The sequence below is a fragment of the Rhinatrema bivittatum genome, chromosome 1, assembly GCF_901001135.1.
Source record: "Rhinatrema bivittatum chromosome 1, aRhiBiv1.1, whole genome shotgun sequence".
Taxonomy (NCBI): Eukaryota; Metazoa; Chordata; class Amphibia; order Gymnophiona; family Rhinatrematidae; genus Rhinatrema; species Rhinatrema bivittatum.
In genome coordinates, this window is record NC_042615.1 from 615335562 (window position 1) to 615357609 (window position 22048).

General features: G+C 40.2%; 1 protein-coding gene across 7 annotated transcripts in view; it reads right to left on the bottom strand.

Annotated features, from left to right (window-relative positions):
• The window catches only part of COMMD10 (COMM domain containing 10), a 505110-nt gene that overhangs the window by 55536 nt on the left and 427526 nt on the right, over positions 1 to 22048 (bottom strand). For 4 of the 7 annotated variants that reach the window (XM_029571166.1, XM_029571174.1, XM_029571140.1 and 1 more), the window contains exon 6: positions 5512 to 5619. The exons of the other annotated variants lie outside the window; for them this stretch is intronic. In XM_029571166.1, coding sequence (XP_029427026.1) covers positions 5512 to 5619 — 108 coding nt within the window. The remainder of the gene's footprint in view (positions 1 to 5511; positions 5620 to 22048) is intronic. 7 annotated transcript variants of the gene reach the window in all.

The following is a 22048-nucleotide window of genomic DNA, read 5'->3' on the forward strand; positions in this document are numbered from 1 at the left end:
AATGAATTACACAAGCGAGTGATGTCTTCTGATTGTGTTGATGTGGAGCATTTCTTAGTAAACTGTAGCAAAGCCTAACTAGCTTTATCTGACATGAGAAGAACTTCCTTGCCCTTAAGGAACAGCTCCAAAATGAGAGGCAGAAGGGAATGTGTGACTGATTATCCTGTGGTCCTGGAGAACACTCACTTAGTTTTCTTTTATTTTTCTTATTGCATTTACTTATTGTTTTAGAAAAATTGTATTTGTTTTTAAATGTTACAATACTTTTTTTTATCTTTTATTTTTTATTGTATTTACTTATTATTCTTAGAAATATATTGTTTATGTTTTCTTTTTACTGTTAATCACTAGTTTATAAATTGAATGGCAGTCAATCAATAATAATCATTCAAGATAATTGCTTTCTAATCCTCTTCTTTTCCAACTTTGTCCTATTCTTTAATTCTCACTTCTACTTTGGTTGTCTTTTTTTCACATATAATATGAACACAATTGTATTCCTTATTTTTAAGGCCTGAGAAATATATTGTCCTGTTTGAGCCTTTGTCTATCTAATTATGTTTCCTTTTTTTCATCATTTCTAAAACATTATTGATATCCTAAGGAACAGGTCTTTAATTGTTTGCATGCATTATATGATACCTTGGGCTGACATTTACACCTTATCTCTCTTTAAAAAATTTAACTCATTCCATTACTGAGTTCTCTAAAGTATCATCAAACTCATTAGAGATTTAAAGTATCTGTACTTCTCTTTTTAAGCAAATGTACTGTATCACTTACAGCACAAGCATCCCAGGAGAAATACCCAAGGATCACCTCATATTACTTATCCTCTCTGGAGATCTAGAGACAACACAAAAGAGGCTCTATCCCTTCCACCTACTTCCTTTCATAATCTTCCTCTCATCAGCAGGAGAAACATTTTATTCATGGGTAGAAATTAATTCCATTCAGCTTCTCCTCATCATGCATGCAGATTATAGTTTGAGGATAGCCAGAAATTTCAGACTATTAATGTAATCTTAGAATGCAAGAAAGAGAAAGGAGTAATTATGAAAGAAAATCTGTTTCATTTATTTCTATCATACGCAAACCATCATACATCCAACCTAAAAGAAATCAATCTAGGTATTTAAAATAAATCAGATTTTATAATTTAGTTGTAATTTGCTCCTCAAACTGTCTCTTTTCCCAGTTTGGTTCATGCAATATATTCTTGTCTATAATCCGTGTACTGTTTTGTGCAAGGGGTTTTGCAATCTGTTTTGCACAAACTGAAAATTTAAAGTAGTCAATAATGAAGTAAGTCACAGAGAAACTGAAATGTATTACTGTTTTGCCAAAGTCCATACATGGCACTACCTGACAAGCTCAAAGGTTGGTAAGGCTGCTGTAAGAATATTAATGCAGTAGCAAACCAAAAATGGGAACGCAAGTGGAGCTAAACCTGCCAACCTCCCAGGTTTTGTCTGGATTTCACAAGATTTGGAGTCAATAGGCCCTGGACTGAATGGCACTATAAATTGTAAGAGGCAGCACTGGCAGAATTTAAGACATCTTTTTCTCTTTGCTTACAAAAGAATCTTCAATCCCCATACACGAATCCTCCTTTTTCCTTCCAACTTGGCAAGGAGGAGGAGTCAGTGAGAGCCCAGTACTGAACAGGAAATCTTTTTTTTTTTTTTTTTACTGTCTTCACAAATAGGAAGAACTGAGAATCCTGTATGGGTCACTGAATCGTTTCTCCATTCATCTACTTAAGAAAGAGATGCAAGTCATAGAATCCACACTCTTCTACCAGCACCATAAAAAGGAGCTGCTAATAACCTGGAAGGGTAAGAAAGTAAGACAGTGGGGCAAAAAGAAAGCAAACTTGCTGACCTGTGCCAGGTGTTTTCTGGAAGGAGACACACACAGGAGTTGTGACTTTGTCTCATGTTATTATGGTGGATGCTTCCAGAGCTTTCTAAGCACATATGGTGTACTGTTTCATCCACAATCACTTAGTTTATCAGTTAGCTGAGCTTAGAAAAGTGTCAGAACTCCCCCCCCCCCCCAGGAAGGGGGTGTGGCTTGTTCCACTGCTGTCATCAGAGAGTACCTAAGGCAGATACATATTTTCGCATTCTCTGATGACAAGGTGGTGCAATGAAGCCACACACATGGGGCTCCCTAGATAAAAATTGTTATCAAAGAGAAATGGGAAAGATCCAACCAGCTGCCAATGGGTGAAACATGAAAACCATGTTTTTGTGGAGCAGGCCTCCAGTTTTATACAAAATATTAACAAAAAACAAGGAAGACAATCCAAAACCATAAAAACTGAGGAAATAGAATAGGGTTCTGCTTCACAAACAGATCTTGAAAAATGGAAATCTAGCACCCTGACAGAAGGCAGTGTCAAGACAATGATGATTGGTGAATGTATGGGCTGGACATCACAATGTGGCTTTCAAAAACTTCTATGGCAGTAGAGCTTAGATGGGTAACTTATGTCACCAAGGCACTGACAGAATGAACTTTGTCATGGCTTTCTAAGATCAGAACTGCCAAGGCATAACAATGAGAGATGCAATTTGCTACCTAGTTAGGCTAGTTTTTGTTACTTGCTCTTGGGGTCAAAAGAATCCAAAAGCGGAGTAGGACTTCAGTCTGCTCCACCAGCAAAAGATGTCAACTGCTCTCTTGTAATGCAATAAGTTAAACACATTCTTTTCCCTTTACATGCATGAGGCCATCCTTCAGATTACATATTTATTTTTGTACTGGAAAAAAAATAGCATAAATGCATAAGACTCTGTATAAACCAAGGTGTGACTTACCTACCAACCTTTTTGTAAAAATGGCTGTTTATAGAGGGTGCGACTTATACACCAGAAAATATGGTATATATATTTCATGAAACAATAAGAATGTTTTCAAGAGTTTAATCCTTTTAGATCATCTATAAATTACTCCCTTTGTCAATTCATTCAAATTGCCTAATACCAACTATAGATTTAATTACATGGAGGTTCATACTCAAACATTATCTATCTAAATGGCAAATTTGGCATATTCAGCAACTTATCCGGCTAAATTATAGCCAGACAAGTAGTTATCCAGATAGAATTTAGCCAGAAAAATTAGGAGCGTTCAGGGGGCATAACCGGGGGGAGTTTAGTTAGTCAGATAAGTTATCCGGCCAATTCCAATATTTAAGCTAGCCGGATATATTCAGTGGTGCTGCTATGCTACTGAATATATGGGCTAAGTTAGTCAGATAAGTTTTTTGGGCTAACTAGCCAAGCCACACAGCGGCTGAATATGGACTACCACACCTATAAGAACACATCATATGAAAATGTGCAAATAATAATTACAAGACTCTTTCCTCCTGTTCCTTTATAGCTTATACTACACTTGAAAATATATGCTAAATTGCTTTGCTCAATTTTTCTAGTTACACTAACATTATTTATTTTATATAAAACAATTTATGTGCTGCAGATTGAAAAGGTTTACCAGTTCATCTACTGCCACTACAAAAATAGCTCGTATCAAAATTCTTGCTAATAGATCATCGCTGCATATAATTGTTCTTAAATTATACCTCATTTTGTACTGTCATTTTTCATTTTTTAGCCCAGCAGTTCTTCTTTTCTCTTCCAGCTCATTCAGAATGAGTGCTGGGATTCTGCCCTTAAGTAGCCTTTACTTACCGCTACTTGGAGATTTTTCCTTTAACAGACCCATCTTCCCACTGGTCGTTGCAGGCTGGGAGCCATGCACCAGGCTTGATAACCCATGACTTGCTATGAGCACCATTTGAACAGACCCACCCTCCTTTTCCTCCTAATTTAACAGGACCATCCTCCCAGTCGGGTCACTGCAGCTCCTGAGAGCATCCGGAAAGCCTTCTGGATGGTAATGGGTTCTACGTCCATCCACTAGGTATCACCCTTAATGATAAGCATGACTCTCTCCCCACCAGGGGCTGTAATTGTTGCCTCCCCCAGCATCCCCAACTCAATCGGGGATCAAACTGGGCACCTTCCATATGGCAATGCGCTGCACTGTTGAATTTATCACATACAATATCTCATCTTCATATAAAATCAACTCCAAATCACTACAAACCTCAAGTAATGGCAGAAAATCAGCATTTGCTTCATGCTTGCTTGTTTTACTATTGCTAACGTTAACAGTCCACTTGGTTTCTGCCAGATCAACTTTTTTTTTTTATTCAACCTCCTCTGGGATCATGATACAAACTATACCATAAATTAACTTGTACCTCTGCTACACTGCCTCACTTTGATTAATTAACACCTCCTTTTTTATTATTTTTTTTTATTTCTTGTAGGTTGCTGCTGCGGTAACCCATTATACTGTTCAAACTTATAAGGGCCAAATAAACAAACTGAAGACTTATGCTCAATAAAAAAAAAAAAGTACCACATCAAAAGCTCTGAAATTTCTGAACCTCTCAACTGAACTTAAGATAGGAAGCTATAAATGAATTCAGAATAATCTACCTTAAAAATTTAGAAGAGTCCCTTTGCACATTTCCCTGCATGGTGTACCAGCACTTAACCTCCATTTATATCCAAAACCCTCCCAAAAAATTCAAGCAGGCAGGCATCATTAAGATGTCAGAGTCATGTATGGGAAAATTAGATAAGGCTCTTTCCACTTTCTTCATCAGCCAAAGAAGGAAGAATGTGTTGCAAGAAATGAAATGTAGTCAATTCATTTTAAAGGGAATTTCCATGAAAAGGGAACATTTTTTCTTGCAACTGGCCCGTATAACAGTTTACTGCCAAAGAGAAAACAAATGTTTCAGCTTCAAATGAGTAAGAAGCAATTACCGTATATATTTTAACAATGTATATAATATATCTCCTCAGTTACACTGTCCTTTACCTCTGACTAGCCTAGAAGTTATCTACCCCTGTTATATGTAACTTCCGCTTCTAGTGAATTGTTCTTGTTTAAGTTATACCCTTTGTTACATGTAAACCGATCTGATATGAAATTTTTCATGAAGGTCGGTATAGAAAAATGTTAAATAAATAAATAAATATACAAGACTTACAGGAAGGCAAGTCTGGCCTCAATGCTGTAGACGGCTCTGGGTTTCAGGATATCCACAAACAACATGCACAACAGATATTTGTATATAATAAAGGCAACACATACAAATACTGTACATTTAGAAGTTCAGACTTAGCTGGACAAACACACGGTTTTGAATACTCCAACAAAGGATTCACCAATGTTCAGCAGGGTGGAAGAATATATTTATTGATATTACAAATGATCAGACTTCATTGGAGGACGTCAAAGGTTGATATGAATACATCAAATGCAATAGACACATTCTAATGCCACCAGTTACACCACAGTCTAATCCATTATTTTAATTTGGGATTGGTAACTCTCTCTCTATTATAAAACTACGGTACTATGGCTCAGACTAAGCAAGCAGTGCATGTGTGCATGCGCACACCTAGTGATGCTCACCTGGAGCAGAGGGACAGGCTGACACGCCACTGACACCGAAGCCAATGCAGGAGACCTCAGGCAGAATGGCCCAGGGCTTGTGGGAACAGCAGTGCAGCGGTGGCAGCTCTGGCAGGCCCAGCAGCAGACAGGTTTCCCAGCAGGGAGAGAAGGGAATAAGCCTAAGGTGGTTTACAATAAAAACAGTTTAAACTGAACCCCCCCCCCCCAAACAGAAAAAAAATACTAACAGTCTCCTCAAGTGAACAGCGAGTCACAAATCAGTTGAACACTAGCTCAAACAAATGTGTTTTGAGCACAACTTTAAAGTCTTTGTACAGCTGGTCAGACGTAACGTCTGGGGAAGAGGGTTCTAGAGCTGTGGAGCCGCCATGGATAATGTTTGCTCTTGCATCTCTGCCAGGTGAGTCTGGCGCACACCTGTGATGTCAAGCAACCCCTTCTCAGAGAACCGCAAAGATCAAGTTGGAAAGGGAGTTGGAGTGGATGAGAGAGTATGGAGAGGAGGGATGAGTAGGGGGTGAGTGAAGGGGCAGAGAATATAATGAGAGGAGGGGATGGGGATGGGCTGGGGACAACTGGAGAGTGCTGGGGGAAATTGTGTGCACCCCCACCACACATACATAATACCTACCACCTCCACACACACACACACAAGCCTACCCCCACCCATCTCACAATCCCACTGCCCACACCTCCCCACACATAAGCCCCCTTCTACATCACCTACTTACACCACTGTACCTACCCCCACACAAACAGGAGAAAAGGACACACACCCCAACTCCAGCATACTCACTACCTCATAATGCAACCACCCCACATGCTCATCATACATTCAACTCCTTCACCCCCACTGTCAACACACACACAAACTCATTCCTCTACACCCATCCACCCATCCTCCCACATACATATAGAGGGAAGAAAAAGGGAGGAGAAGGAAGGGGAGGGGATGAAAGGGAGAGGGAATGTGGGGTGGGGGGGGGGGGAGAAGAGACCAGAGGACAGGGGAATAGGGAGAAGAGTACAAGGGGAAAAGAGTGAGCACATACATCCCCACACACATTTGCACTCACCACCACTTAACATCACACACATACACACAAACAATCTACACTGCCACATACATCCCCACTCTTCACCACCACTCCTCCCACACCCACAGCCCCACCCCCTTTACTACAGCCACCCACTCCACATCATCCACAACCCACACACACCCGTAAACCATCCCCCTCATACTAACACACACACACTCACCCCAAACCACCAGTTTCCCAACTCCATGCCTTCCTACCAACACTACTTTCACAACAGACGCAGACCTATACCTACACCATTATCCCCCCTACTCCTACAAACATGGAGGGAAGATAGAAAGAGGGTAGAGCATGCAAGAGGTAAAGAATCCCCCCCTATCCCACTACACATACATCTCCTACCACCCACCCCATGCCACTTGCATGCACCCCCTCCCCCCAAATGTCTAAGGACCCACACCCTGCCCCACTGAGCCTTCCACACAGACACCTTCCCCCATTTTTCCACCCCCACACAGCAAATATATGACATTTACACACCTGGAGCTTCTACAACATACATGCATGTCATGGAGGCATAAAACATGCAATTCTAAACTACTCTTCTTTTAGATGCTCAGTCAGGGGCAAAAAAAGGAGTGAGGTCAGGAATTCTATAGCTCTCTCCCTGCCGTTCCTTTCATTAGGTTACCAAGCAGCTTGTCAGTACGTTATCAGTCAGTTACCCCACACAGCCATTCCTTGTAATTTACCCCAAGGCATGAATGCATAGTCCAGAGTGGAGAAACTACCAGCGAGTAGGAGCACAGTCCCTAGTAATCCCTAATTCCTCAAGCACTGGAGCTAAGTAAACAGATATTACAGCTAGAAAGGATAGATTGTGTACTTATTTTACTTACCTTATAACTAAAACAAAACAAAAAAAAGCACAGGACCTAGAAATTCTACCTAGTTATAGAAATTTATTATAGTAAACACTTAAAATACAATTTAATCATTTTCCACATGTAAGAGATTGAAAAATGTATACCCTGCCACTCCCAACCTGCAACCCCATCCCTAATTCTGATTTCTTTTTTTGTCTCAGTAGTTTTTTCTGCTGTTTTCAGATTCTAACTCATTTGGAACTGGATCCCACTGGGGCTGTGAAACCATGAGCCTTCATTTGCAACTACTGTATAATATTACAGTATTATATCCTGGGGTAGGATATTAATTTACAGAATAAAGGCAAGATAAAGTTCTATCCACTAACAGTAGAAAAGAACTTTGGACCATCAGTTATTAATAAAAAATATAAGGAAAGATGTTCATATTTAACTTTATAAACATTTGTAGTAACAGCATATAGAATTATACAAGTCGATTTTAAAAGGCCTGTGCGTGCAAATACCGGAGGTTACGCACTGCTTGCACCGAGCGCATTTTAGAAAATGCCCAGCCACGCGCATAACTCCTGATACGCGCAGAAGTGCTGGGCCTGAAGAAAGGGGCGAGCCGGGGTGGGCTAGCATAGTGCCATTAGATGCTTTTCTGGGGAAGCATGCACCGGCAGCTGGCCGGCACCCGGAGTTTACTTATGCTACAGAGCATCAGTAAGTATAAAAACAAAAAAATTGGGGATAGCTAGGGTAGGTTTAGGGGTTGGGGAGGAAGAATAGGGTTAGAGAAGGCCCAATAGCATCGCTACGTGATTCTTTTAAAATACCCTCCCCCTGCGTGCGGAGGACGTCACCCACCAGCACATGAGTGCGCAGACATTAAAATCCGACATGCATGTGCGCACGGGAATCACATTTTATAACATGTGCACACCAATGCGCAAGTTATAAAATAGCCAGTGGATAAAGCCACAACAAAATGTGGAACGACAAGCAAACACACTATAAACTAATCAGACCAGCAGGTGTGTTGCAAAATAGGTAACAATGGTCCATAAGAGAAAACCCAAGACAGGTAATTAAACAGCAAAGATTCAATAATTCCAGGTTGTCAAATATTTATTGAGACGTTAGTCCCCCGACACGGAACCGTGTTTCACTAGGGCTGCATCGGGAGGGACGAGTTACATGTGATATAATATTATTGGCGTAGTGCCATTGAAAGAAGACTCCCATTCAATCATACAACCAACAAATTAACATGGGTAGTTGTGGAAAATGAAGAGCTGTACAAGGATAGGTGGATGGAACAGTTTAAGCAAATTGCTTGAGAGGATGTGCCACTCGACTATGCACTAATGAAACACCCTGCCAGCAAGAAGAGACCTCACTCTTCGTCACTAGCAGGGATCCCACCCACCGAGGAGTGACCCCGTTCGTCAGTCCTGATGGGGTTCCCACCATTGAGAAGAGACAACAATGTAGACGTGGCGCCTGCCTGAGCAGAGGCCGGCAGGGCCAAAAAAAGAGGGAAAAAATAAGTTAAAAAGTTATGGCAGCAGTGCCTACCGGAACAGAGGCAAGCGGGGTTGAAATAAGAAGAAACAATGTCGCGACAGTGGCACCCACTGGGGTCGAAAATGAAGAAAAAAAAAAAGACACAGCAAGTTTAGGCCAGCGGGGCCGAAGGAGGAGAAAGGAGATGCAGCAGCTGTGCCTGCCACAGGAGAAGAAAACAGGCCAGATGATGGGTCGCCGCTTCAACTCAGGCCACTGGGACTGAAGAATGAGCAGAAGTACAATTGTGCATTTGGGAGCGTGCTTGTGAGTTTGACTGTAAGACAGAGATTGGTAGCCTGCCTATGTGTGTGAGCCTGAGAGAGAGAGAGAGAGAGAGAGAGATTGGGAGCCTGCTTGTGTGTATGTTCCTGTGAAAGAGACAGAGATTGGTAGCCTGCCTATGTGTGTGTGCCTGTGAAAGAGAGAGAGAGAAATTGGGAGCCTGCTTGTGTGTGTGCCTCTGAGAGAGAGAGAGAGAGAGAGAGAGAGAGAGAGAGAGAGATTGGGAGCCTGCTGATAGAGCAAGATTGAGAACCTGCTTGTGTGTATGTTGGAACCTGCTTGTGTGTATGTTCCTGTGAAAGAGACAGAGATTGGTAGCCTGCTTGTGTGTTTGCCTGTGAGAGAGAGAGAGAGAAATTGGGAGCCTGCTTGTGTGTGTGTGCCTATGAGAGAGAGACAGAGAGATATTGGGAGCTTGTTTGTGAGAGAGAGAGAGATTGGGAGCCTGCTTGTGTGTATGTTCCTGTGAAAGAGACAGATTGATATCCTGCTTGTGAGTTTGCCTGTGAGAGAGAGAGAGAGAAATTGGGAGCCTGCTTGTGTGTGTGTGCTTATGAGAGAGATATTGGGAGCTTGCTTGTGTGTTTGTGCCTGTGAGAGAGAGAGAAATTGGGAGCCTGCTTGTGTGTGTGTGCCTATGAGAGAGAGAGAGAGAGATATATATTGGGAGCTTGCTTGTGTGTTTGTGCCTGTGAAAGAGAGAGATTGGGAACCTGCTTGGGTGTGTGCCTGTGAAAGAGAGAGATTGGGAGCCTGCTTATGTGTGTGCTTGTGAAAGAGAGAGATTGGGAACCTGTTTGGGTGTGTGCCTGTGAGAGAGATTGGGAACCTGCTTGTGTGTGTGCCTGTGAAAGAGAAAGTCTGGGAGCCTGCTTGTGTGTGTGCCTGTGAAAGAGTGAGATTGGGAGCCTGCTTGTGTGTGTGTGCCTGTGAAAGAGAAAGATTGGGAGCCTGCTTGTGTATGTGCCTGTGAAAGTGTGCTACAATCTCAGGCTGACTGGAAATGAAAAGTTTCCAGGTATGGGGGGAGGGGGATTTTTTTTTTTATCCTTATTAGTTTTAATTATTAGGTGTTTGATATGTCTGCTGTTTTGAAATATTTGATTCATTTTGGGGAAAAGTTTATTTTTTTTTAAATTCTTATTCTTCTTAATTATGGAGTGGTGTTCTATTTGTCATCTGTTTTGAAATATGCTTTTCATTAGTATGGTTTCCTCACTGTTGTGACTGATTTATATTTCTTGATTTTGTTTTATGAGGAATGCTGATATTTCTGTTTTTGATTTATTACATTGCATTTGAGTCTGGCATTTAGTGGTTTCCAGGCCAATTTTTTGACCGCACCTTACTATTTATACTTATGGCCGGCATTTGTGACTGGTTAGATGGTTTGTTCACTGGGAAAATATCTTGTACCTACTGAGGTGAAGATTTTTATGTTTTTGGTAGAGGCTGGGGATCCATGATTGAAGGAACTCCTTGGATGCTAAAAATGATGGCGCTTAAGCCTGCTGGATACTGAAATGTCTGCAGCAAATGGTGGAGATTTGAGTGCTGTGTCGAGGACCTGCCCCACTCTGTCCTATCGTGCCCTACCCCACCCTCCAGTTCTCGTTGCGCTCGATAACTTGTAAAATGTCCCCCGCACAAAAACGTTTGCGTACCCATGTTCTAAACTAATACCTGAACTAAATATTCTGTATCTTTTATCCAATTCACTACTTATTTCTAGACATTTATAGTCATCCAAATTTGCATATTTTGTAGAGTCTTCAAACACTGTGTCTACCATATATACTTTCAGAAGCAAAGCTGTGTTTTTTGTTTAATTCTGCTTTCCAAGGTGGGCCAGGGAAGAAAGGGGGGGGGGGGTGACAGAAAATTCATGAAGGCTTTTAATAAAAGACCTTACTTCTCTCCACCGATTGTGGACATGGGAAAAAGGATTTCTGACCAGTTTTACCCATGCCCAGTTAATCCCACTAAAGGTAAAAATGAGGAAGCCACAACCTTAGAAGATATAACAAATAAATAACAATAAGAAAATAAACAAGCAAAAATGGAATATAAAAAGTACATATGCATTCACTTAAACCCATAAGCTCTTTCCGAGCTTTCCAGCAATATTATTATAAATGACAGATGTGTATAAAGATTATTTCCAGTTAATGCAAGCACACTTATTTTGTAGAATTTCTATTGTTTTGAGGTTTCCATAGAAACAAGATAGCAGTATACACATAATGCACATACCCTGGGTTTTCTTTTTCATAACCATATTAACTTCCTTGCAAAATCTTACACATAGTTTAGAAGTTGTTCTTTTTTGCTTGTTTGTTTTTTGTAAAAACTACATTCTGTATTGATCACATCAACAAATTGATTAAATTGCATGTTGTTTTTAGACTTGGCTATATGACAAATTTTATTCTAGGTTTTAAAACACATCATATAGTTATACAGGTTGAAAGAAGCTCAGACTTTATTGAGTCCAACATTATTTTTACTGCTTACCAGTTATATGATAAAGGGAAAAAATCCACCCCCCCCCCAAAAAAAAAAAAAAGTGTGTACATCTGCAATACTGTGAAAAATAATTGCTTTCCAATCCCAAATCAGATCATTAAGTATCTAGGGAGTCTGTTTACTAAACTGCGATAACATGCATTAAAAACATGTTAGAAAATGGTGACTGACTTGAGCAGGTGAAAAGTTGTCACAGAGGAACAGCAGAGGGTCATTGGCAAACTAATTGAAGTGTGTATCATGAAAGGGATTGGTTAATACTAATTTTCCTTTGAAGTTCAAGATATATTGCAGGCGCTGAGCTCAGTAACCCTCAATCCTGAGGGATTACTGAGAGAAGAAGAAGATTTTGATGGCAGCTGAAGAGGATTGGTAAGTATTGCTAGCTGGGAAATATTGGGACTTCAAAGTTTGGGGAGAGGTGAAATTGTGGCCTAAGCTAACTTCAAGTGTGTGATTTGACTAAAAGCCAGGAAAAGTCATTTCTTTTTTTATGTATTTTCAAGTTATACAAGATATAATCTTGAACAGAAATATGGGACTGAGTAAGAAAAACAAATAATAAAGCATCACAAAAACTAGGAAAATTAACATACTCATATTCTCAATACAAGTCCTCAATTTGAGAGAGATCCAATCCCCAACCCAAAGAAAAATAACAAAGAAAAAAAAAACGATAGTCAAACAGCAGTCTTACTATCTATCTAAGGGGGACAACAAGTATGTTTACGGCTGGAGGTTACTGGCCGCATTAGGAGTTTTCCCAATCAAAAACTGTGTTAAATGAGGGGGTTCATAAAATATGTAAGACTTATTCTGATACTTAATCATGCACTTGCATGGAAATTTCAAAAAGAAAACACCCCCTATTTAGCTGAACCTGCGGCCGCATCAAAAGAAATAATCTCTTTTTTTGGGTCTCCCTCGAAACATCTGGGAAGACCATGATTTGTGACGGAAATAGAGTCTCATTAGCCAATCTTTATCTGGTTCAAATGCTAGAGTCACAATGAGTGTAGATGGAACAGCCAGCTCTGTATCAGATGTCTCTAACATAGTAGAAAGATCCACACTTGGTTCCACTGCTGGAATTAACGATGTTATTCCCTCTCTTTGTGTGTCCTCAACAGCTCTTTTAAACTGTGGCAAATAAAATATTTTAGACACTGGAGGGATTGCATTTTCAGAGACCTGTAAAATCTCCATTAAGTACCTCCTAAACATCTCCCTAGGAGGTATTAGGGGAACTTGAGGAAAGTTAATGAATCTTAAGTTCCTATTTCTCACAGCATTTTCAAGCAGTATTGGTATTTTCTTTAATCATAACAGTTTGCAAATGTTGAACAGTACTCACTTGATCCCTTATAATTGAAAATTGTTGACCCAACTCAGCTGTTGTATTAGAAAGTACAGAGACTTTTTCCTCCAGATCATTGAACTTTGAAACCACAGGAGAAAACTGTTGTAAAATTGAACTCCAAAGATCTATAATTGCTTCCCAGATAGTCTCCAATGAGAAAAATGGGGGTCTCTGTACAGCAGGTAGCAATAAAGATGATATTTACGAGGAAACTTCAGTAGTGCTATTCTCAGAACCTCCCAGTCTAGCATCTCATACAATGCCTTTACCCGACTGTCCTCGATTGAAAACTGGACTCACAGCTGCCGCCATTGCTCCGTCGTTCCCTGCTGGATTCGGCTCGCCTGTTCCCAGGTCTGACGACCTCTCCCCCGACACTTGGGCAATTCTGGCAGCTGCTGGATTATCGGGTGGTGTTCCCTCGGTTGGGCTCAAAGGTGATAAAGAGCCAGGGAGAGAGGGGAGCTCAAATTCCCCTCTTCCTCCCTCCAGTGGCTGAGTCCCCAACACCAGACTGCTGCGCCGGACGTGGGCATCCAACGGGCCCGAGAGAGGAATCATTGGGGGGGGGGGGGGGGGGGGGGGGGCCGCAGGGAAAGGCCCTGGCCTTGGTTTCCACTTTCTGCCCATTTGCAAAGCAATAGTAAGCAGGAAATACTATTTTAAAGAAAATGCCCGAGAGAGCAGTCACACCACGCTCCGTCTATCTATCCGCCATCTTGGATCTCTCATGCTCCCAGGAAAAGTCATTTCTTTTAGTGTGTGTGCCTGATAAAAAAAAAAATATATATATATATATATATATTAAAAAAAATAAATAAATAAGACCAGAGAACTGGGTGGGTTCTTTTCTGTTGTGTGTGTGTGTCTTTTGATTAAACAAAAAGACCAGGAAATTAGGTAAATTCTTTTCTAGAGTCTCCTGTGGGAGCATTGAGAGGAGATCAAAGAGGACCAGTGAGTATCGATTTGGGAAAAAGTTTGAGGGAGAAGTGAAATAGTGGGGTATATTCATCAGTTTGTGTGTGTGCCTATAATAAAAACCAAGCCTAAGGTAAGAAATCCTAGTGTTTGTCTTTCCCTCCCTCTCACCAACCCCTAGCTCATCCTTTGATTTATAGGCAAGAGACACTTTCAGATTAAAAATCAATTAAGCTTTTATCAAAAACACAGGATTGCCCCAGTCCTTATCAATAGTTTAATTATCCCCTTAGAGGTCACTACCAGATTAATAGAGAATACACCAATAAAAAAACTAATTTACACATTCCTACAATATTAGCAACCTAAACTTAACTAAGAACTCAACACAATTAAGATGAAGGCAGCAGTCCAGCAGCAAAAGGGGGGCCTTCCTGTCTTTTGCATCGAGTGCCATATGCATGATTTTTTACCCGTTGGTGACAAGTTGTATGTGTGCACCTGGCGCAAAGAGCTCCTGGCTCTCAGAGAATGAGTCCAATCTCTGGAGACTAGAGTGGCAGACCTGGAGGAGCTGAGGCAGGCAGATAGGTATATAGATGAGATCTTCAGGGACATAATTGCCAAGTCCAAAATCCAGTCTGGCAGCCCTGATTTTGCCTTGGAGAAGGAAGATCACTAGTCGGAGAGCATCCCCTGGTGTAGCAGGAAGTGACCCGGTAGCAGGACCTGCTCTCCAGATGCACAGAAGATGAGTTTCCCAGGGTTACTGCCCAGGAGGGAAGGGTTAGGTTGGCCATTATAGTTGAAGATTCATTTATTAGGAATGTAGATAACTGGGTGACTGGTGGGTGTGAGGATCACCTGGTAACTTGCCTGCCTGGTATGAAGGTAGCGGTCCTCATGACTCACCTAGATGGGATTTTATACAGTTCTAGGGAGGCGCCAACTATCTTAGGTACATGTGGACACCAATGACACAGAAAAGTGTGGGAGGGAGATTCTAGAAACCAAATTTAGGCTTTTAGGTAGAAAGCTTAAATCCAGAACCTCCAGGGTAACATTCTATGAAATGCTCACTGTTTCATGTGCAGGTGCTCAGAGACAGGCAGAGCTCTGGAGTCTCAATGCATGGATGAGTCAATAGTGCAGTGAAGAGAGTTCAGTTTTGTAAGGAACTACCCAACCTTTTGGGGAAGGGGGAGTCTTTTCCAAAAGGATGGGCTCCACTTTAACCAGGGTGGAACCAGGCTGGTGCTAACCTTTAAAGAAGAGATAGAGTAGCTTTTTAACTAGAACAAAGGAAAAAGTTGACAGCTGCTCAGCCTCGCATGGTTCAGAGGGAGGTATCTTTGAAGGATACTAATGAAACAGGAGAGTTAGGGCATCCCAACAGAGAGGTTCCAATAAAAGCAAAGTTAGTCCACGTGCCTATAAATAAAGAACCACCTGAGTTAAAAGATTATAAATTATCCCTGTGAACTGATAAACAGGTTGTTAATACCAACAAAAAACGTACTTTGAAATGTCTGTATGCCAATGCCAGAAGTCTAAGAAGTAAGATGGGCAAGTTAGAGTGCAAATAGCACTGAACGAAGAGGTAGACTAAACAGGTGTATCAGACACATGATGGAATGAGGATAACCAATGGGAAAATGCTATTGCTATACCAAGATACAAATTATATTGCAATGATAGCGTGGAATAACAGGGGGGGGGGGGGGGGGGCGGCAAGGTAGCACTTTGCATTCAGGATAAAGATCCTGCAAAAGACAATACACAGCAGAATCTTTACGGGTAGAAATCCCATGTGTGTTTGGGAAGAGAATAGTGTTAAGAGCTACTACTGCCCACATGACCAAAATGATAAGACCGACGATGAAATGCTAAGAGAAATAAGGAAAGCTAACCTATTTGACAATGCAGTAATAATGGGAGAATTCAATTACCTCACCATAAAACGTTGTGAAACTCAAACTTTTCTTCAGTGTGCAATATTTCATTTATATCAATTTGAATTGAGGACCATCATAACACCCACGGCATACCAGCAGATTTAGCTTTATGTATTGCTGCTGCGGGTCACATTTAATCATAGGTCCAAGTCCTTTATTATTAAGTATGTATGCACTTATAGATTTTTTCTGACAAGAGGAAAAGGTGGCAAGGTTTGAAAATAAGTTGAACGGTTGTGTGGATACGATGAATCCGATTCCTCAGTAATCAATATAGAAGAATTCATGCTCGTTGTAGTCCCTGAAGCAGCAATGCGAAACATACGTCGGACTGGACTTATTGAACATTCATCTTCTGAGTGAATGGAAGCGCGGTAGCACCCTTAAAGAAAGTGGATTCTTTGAATAACAACGAACAAGGGAAGTACCGTTCTACATTTCTTTTTAGAAAAAATCTTAAAAAATGAGAAAAAATCTATGTGCATACATACTTAATAATAAAGGACTTGGACCTATGATTAAATGTGACCCGCAGCAGCAATACATAAAGCTAAATCTGCTGGTATGCTGTGGGTATTATGATGGTCCTCAATTCAAATTGATATAAATGAAATATTGCACACTGAAGAAAAGTTTGAGTTTCACAACGTTTTATGGTGAGATATTGTGTTCGTTGTGCATTAGGATTAACTGTTACTATTTTCTGTGGTTTTCACAAATATACAGAATTCAATTACCCCAATATTGGCTGGGTAAATGTAACATCAGGACATGCTAGCAAGGTAAAGTTTCTGGATGGAATAAATGATTGCTTCATGGAGCAATTGGTTCAGGAAACAATGTGAAAGGTTGCTATTTTAGACCTAATTCTTAGTGGAATGCAGGATTTGGAGATTGAGTTAATGGTGTTTGGGCCATTTGGCAACGGTAATCATAACATGATCAAATTTGAACTAATAACTGGAAGGGGGACAATAAGTAAATCTACAGCTCTAGCACTAAACTTTCATAAGAAGACTGATAAAATGAGGAAGATATTTAGAAAAAACTGAAAGGTGCAGCTACAAAGGTTAAGAGTATAAAATAGGCATGGACATTATTTAAAAATACCATCTTAGAAGCACAGTCCAGATGTATTCCATACATTAAGAAAGGTGGACGGAAGGACAAATGCCTGCCGGCTTGGTTAAAAGGTAAAGTAAAAGAGGCTATTTTAGCCAAAAAAAAAACTTCCTTCAAAAATTGGAAGACTGATCCATCTGAAGAAAATAAGAAAAAACATAAGCTTTTTGTAAGTTAAATGTAAAAACTGATAAGACAGACTAACAGAATTTGAAAAGAAGATGACTGCAGAGGCAAAAACTCATAATAAAAATGTTAAAAAATATATCCTAAGCAGGGAGCCTGCAAAGGAGTCATTTGCACTGTTAAATGATCGAAAGGATAAGGGAAGATAAGGCCATTGCAGAAAAACTAAATGAATTCTTTACTTCAGTGTTCAGTAATGAAGATGTTTAGGAGACAACCGTTCCGCAGACGGTTTTCAAGGGTGATGATTTAGATGAACTGAACCAAATCACAGTAAAACTGGAAGATGTAGTAGGTCAGACTGACAAACTGAAGAATAGCAAATCACCCAGACCACATGGTATATACCTCAGGGTTCTGAAAGAACTCAAAAATGAAATTTCAGATCTAATACTAGTAATCTGTAACCTATCTTTAAAATTGTCCATTGTACCTGAGGACTGGAAGATGGCTAGTGTAATCCGGTATTTAAAAAAGGTTCTAAGGGTGATCCAGGAAAATATAGACCAATGAGCCTGATTTCAGTGCCGAGGAAAATCCTGGAAACTATTCTAAAACAAAAAATCACAGAACTTATATATAGGCATAGCTTAATGGGACACAGCCTGATTGGATTTACCCAAGAGAAGTCTTGCCTCACAAATCTACTACATTTTTTTGAAGGGGTTAATAAACACGTGGATAAAGGTGAGCCGGTAAATGTGGTATATTTGGATTTTCAGAAGGTGCTTGACAAAGTCCCCCATTAGAGGCTTCTAAGAAAATTAAAAAGTCATGGGATAGGAAGCGATGTGCTTTTGTGGATTACAAACTGGGTAAAAAACAAAAAAACACAAAGTAGGATTAAATGGTTAGTTTTCTCAGTGGAAATATGTAAACAGTGGAGTGCCTCAGGGATCTATACTTGGACTGATGTTATTTAATATATTTATAAATGATCCAGAAAGGGGATGACGAGTAAGGTGATCATATCTGCAGATGACAAAATTATTCAGAGTAATTAATTCACAGGTGGATAGTGGTAAATTGCAGGAGGACCTTGTGAGATGGGAAGATTGAGCATCCAAATTTTATTTATTTATTTATTATTTTTTATATACTGACATTTGATCTGAGATATCACATCGGTTTACATTCAGGTAGTGTAGGTATTTCCCTATCTCCAGATGGCTTACAACTGTTTTATACACATTCCCTTCCTAATAATAATTAACAATCTGAATGCTTTTTAACTGCTGCAGCACACTGAGCCAACAATTTCAGTGTATTGTCCAATATGAGGCCTAGATCTTTTTCCTGGGTCTTAACTCCTAATATGAAACTTAAAATTGTGTAACTACAGCATAGGTTATTTTTCCCTATATGCATCACCTTGCACTTATATACACATTTAATTTTATCTCCTATTTGTGAGGGAAGGAGGAATAGCCTAGTAGTTAGAGCAGTGGGCTACGAACCAGGAGACCAGGGTTCGAGTCCCGCTGTCACTCCTTGTGACCTTAGGTAAGTCACTTTACCCTCCATTGCCTCAGGCACAAAACTTGAATACCATGATCAAATCTACATTTCAAAAAATATATTGATGCACTGGAGAAGTTACAGAGAAGGGCGACCAAAATGATAAATGGGATGGAACGGCTCCCTTCTGAGGAAAGACTAAAGAGGTTAGGGCTGTTCAGCTTGGAGAAGAGACAGTTGAGGGGGAATAAGAAGGAAGTCTATAAAATCATGAAAGGACTAGAACGGGTTAATGTAAATCAGTTGTTTACTCTTTCATATAATACAAGGACAAGGGGGCACGCCATAAAGTTAGCAAGTGACACATTTAAAACAAATTGAAGAAAATTCTTTTTCACCCAACGCATAATTAAACTCTGGAATTTGTTGCCAGAGGATTGTTAGTTTATCTGGGTTGACTTACGAAATAGCCACTGCTTATTACTGGCATTAGAATGGGATCTATTTAATGTTTGAGTACTTGCCAGGTATTTGTATCCTGGATTGCCATTGTTGGAAACAATGGCTGGGCATGATGGATCCTCGGTCTGACCCAGTAAGGCAATGTGTTTTTTTTTGGTGCCAATTTTTATTCAACTAACAATATCTTTTTCCCAACAATACAGAGTATAAGGTTCATCTTTCACCCATATACAGAAAAAGATCATCTCCCGTAATATACAGCCAGATGTAAAAACAAAGGTTCATAAAATTAATTAACTTATGCTCATAATGCTCATGATTGGAAACACTCACTTAGTGTTATCAATCTATCTGAAATTTCTTCATCAATGTGACACAAATTTTGATGAGTTGCTCACACGCAAATGCGTGCAAAAGAGCTCATTAATATTAATATCCTCATGCAGATTGTGATAAGTCTCACAATTTGGATTTAGTCTCAAAAAGTTAACTACACCTCAAACACTGTAGTTAAGTTCTCCTGGAAGCATTGGCAGGCCGAGGCTCTTATCCTCCCCTCTCTGGCCAACAATAGAGCAAGTTGCTCCGAGCCTTCATCTCTTCCAAAGACAGTATCCTCCTCCCTAATGAGAATGCCCCCCACCGTACATAATGCCCCTTCTCTGCACAAACCCTGCCCCTTGTAATTAATGCTACTCCCCCTGTACATCAATCCCACCCCCAGCTGAATAGCAAATAAGTCCTCCCCCCCCCCCAGGTATCCCCTCCTTCTCTTGTCCTTCCCTGACCTCCCTACTAGTCCCATCTACTGCAAATTGAAGGTATAGGTCTCCTTGGGCACGAGCAATGCCCAGCTGCTCCTACTTTATCAGCATCAAAATTCATGTGAGAGGAAAAGGGGATCCTCAGGTGTTCCAGTGTGAATATGGGATTCACCACAGGCTGAATGCCCTTTAGTAAATCTCACATTTGCTGTGGGATTCTAACATGCATTACACCTAGCGTTCAAACACCCTTTAATAAACTGGCCCTCCAATCTCTGTTCTTCCAAAGGATCAGCAATTCTCTCAAGTTATTTTGTGCTATAATCAAGAACATTTCTGGTGACAAAATGTTCCATAATGCTACCAATGAGTAAAAACCCTTTCCTCCAGAAATGCTGAACTCTACTTAAACTTAACTCCTAGTTTATTTGCTCTTCATGGTGTAAAAAGATCACCTGCATGAGCCTAGTAGGGCCATTTATATATCTGCCCATGTTTCAATTAACTTTTTTTCTAAGGAAAACAGTGCCAGTTTGGACAATCTTTTTACATGCCAGGCCTTCATGCTACCTTTATTAGCTTGGTGGCCTTTTCTGACTTTTTTTTTTCACGGGTACCTTGAGTTTGGATGTCCAAAATTGAACCACCAGGCTCAAAATGTGGCTCAATGATGCCTTTATACAGTACAAGGGGGACATCTTTATCCTTTGATTCATCTTGTTTAATACACACCAAGATGCATTCAGCTTTCATGGCTGTTAAGAGGCTTTATATATATACATTCCCTGTTTACTACCAACTAACATGCTCAAATCATTTTCCTGGTTGGTATTAACAAGGACAGTCCTTTACAAGTATACTGTATCTATCTGTACTTCTGCCCAAGCTCTATATGAGAGCATCTTAACTCTGCCCTCGGGACCCCCTACCTATTGGGTTTTCAGAATATCCACAGGAAATATGCATTAGATTAATCTGCATACATTGGGTTTCCATTGTACACAAATTTATTTCATGCATATTTGTTGTGGATATCCTGAAAACACGAATGGCTGGTGGGCTCTGAGAAGCCCTGTTTAAATTGCACCAGACCACTTTACATCTCATCTGTCAGCTTTTGGCATATTTGCTTAAAGCTCCTATGTAATTACAATATAACGTTTTGGTGTCACCTGAACTAACGGCATTACTGCTGCTTATTATGTTTGTCAGATCACTGAAATATTATTAAGTGATAGCAGTCACAGCACAGACACCTCTGTTCAATGCAAGCCAACACGTGCCTGGCTTTGTCTCCTGCTGCTTGAATCTGTATATATGTTACTAGTTTATTAGCAATTAATCGCACAGGTTTTATTTCCCAACTTAGTGTTTGTACGTAATGATCAATCAAAAGTATACATCTGCTATTTTATTTTTTTATAGATGTGCCAATAATTCTGAGCAGCTGACATCTCCCATCCAGCAAATTCCGAATCTGTAAATTCATGAGAGGTCTAGAATGGGTAAATGTGAATCAGTTACTTTTTAGGATACTAGGAGACACGCCATGAAGTTAGCAAGTAGCATATTTAAAACTAATCGGAGAAAATTCTTTTTCACTCAATGCATAATTAAACTCTGGAATTTGTTGCCAGGGGATGTGGTTAGTGCAGTTAGTGTAGCTGGATTTAAAAAAGGTTTGGAGAAGTTCTTGGAGAAGTCCATTAACGGCTATTAATCAAGTTGACTTAGGGAATAGTCACTGCTTACTGGCATCAGTAGCATGGGATCTTCTTAGTGTTTGGGTAATTGCCAGGTTCTTGTGGCCTGGTTTGGCCACTGTTGGAAACAGGATACTGGGCTTGATGGACCCTTTTCTGAGCCAGTATGGTAACTTATTAGGCAACGTTCTCATGCTCTTAGTCACAAATAGGTATCTTTCTCTAAAACACATCATCCATAATTTGAAAACAGTGCTATATGAAAAACTTTAGCAAAATCCAAATTAAGTATATTAGTCGTATTCCCCCTATCA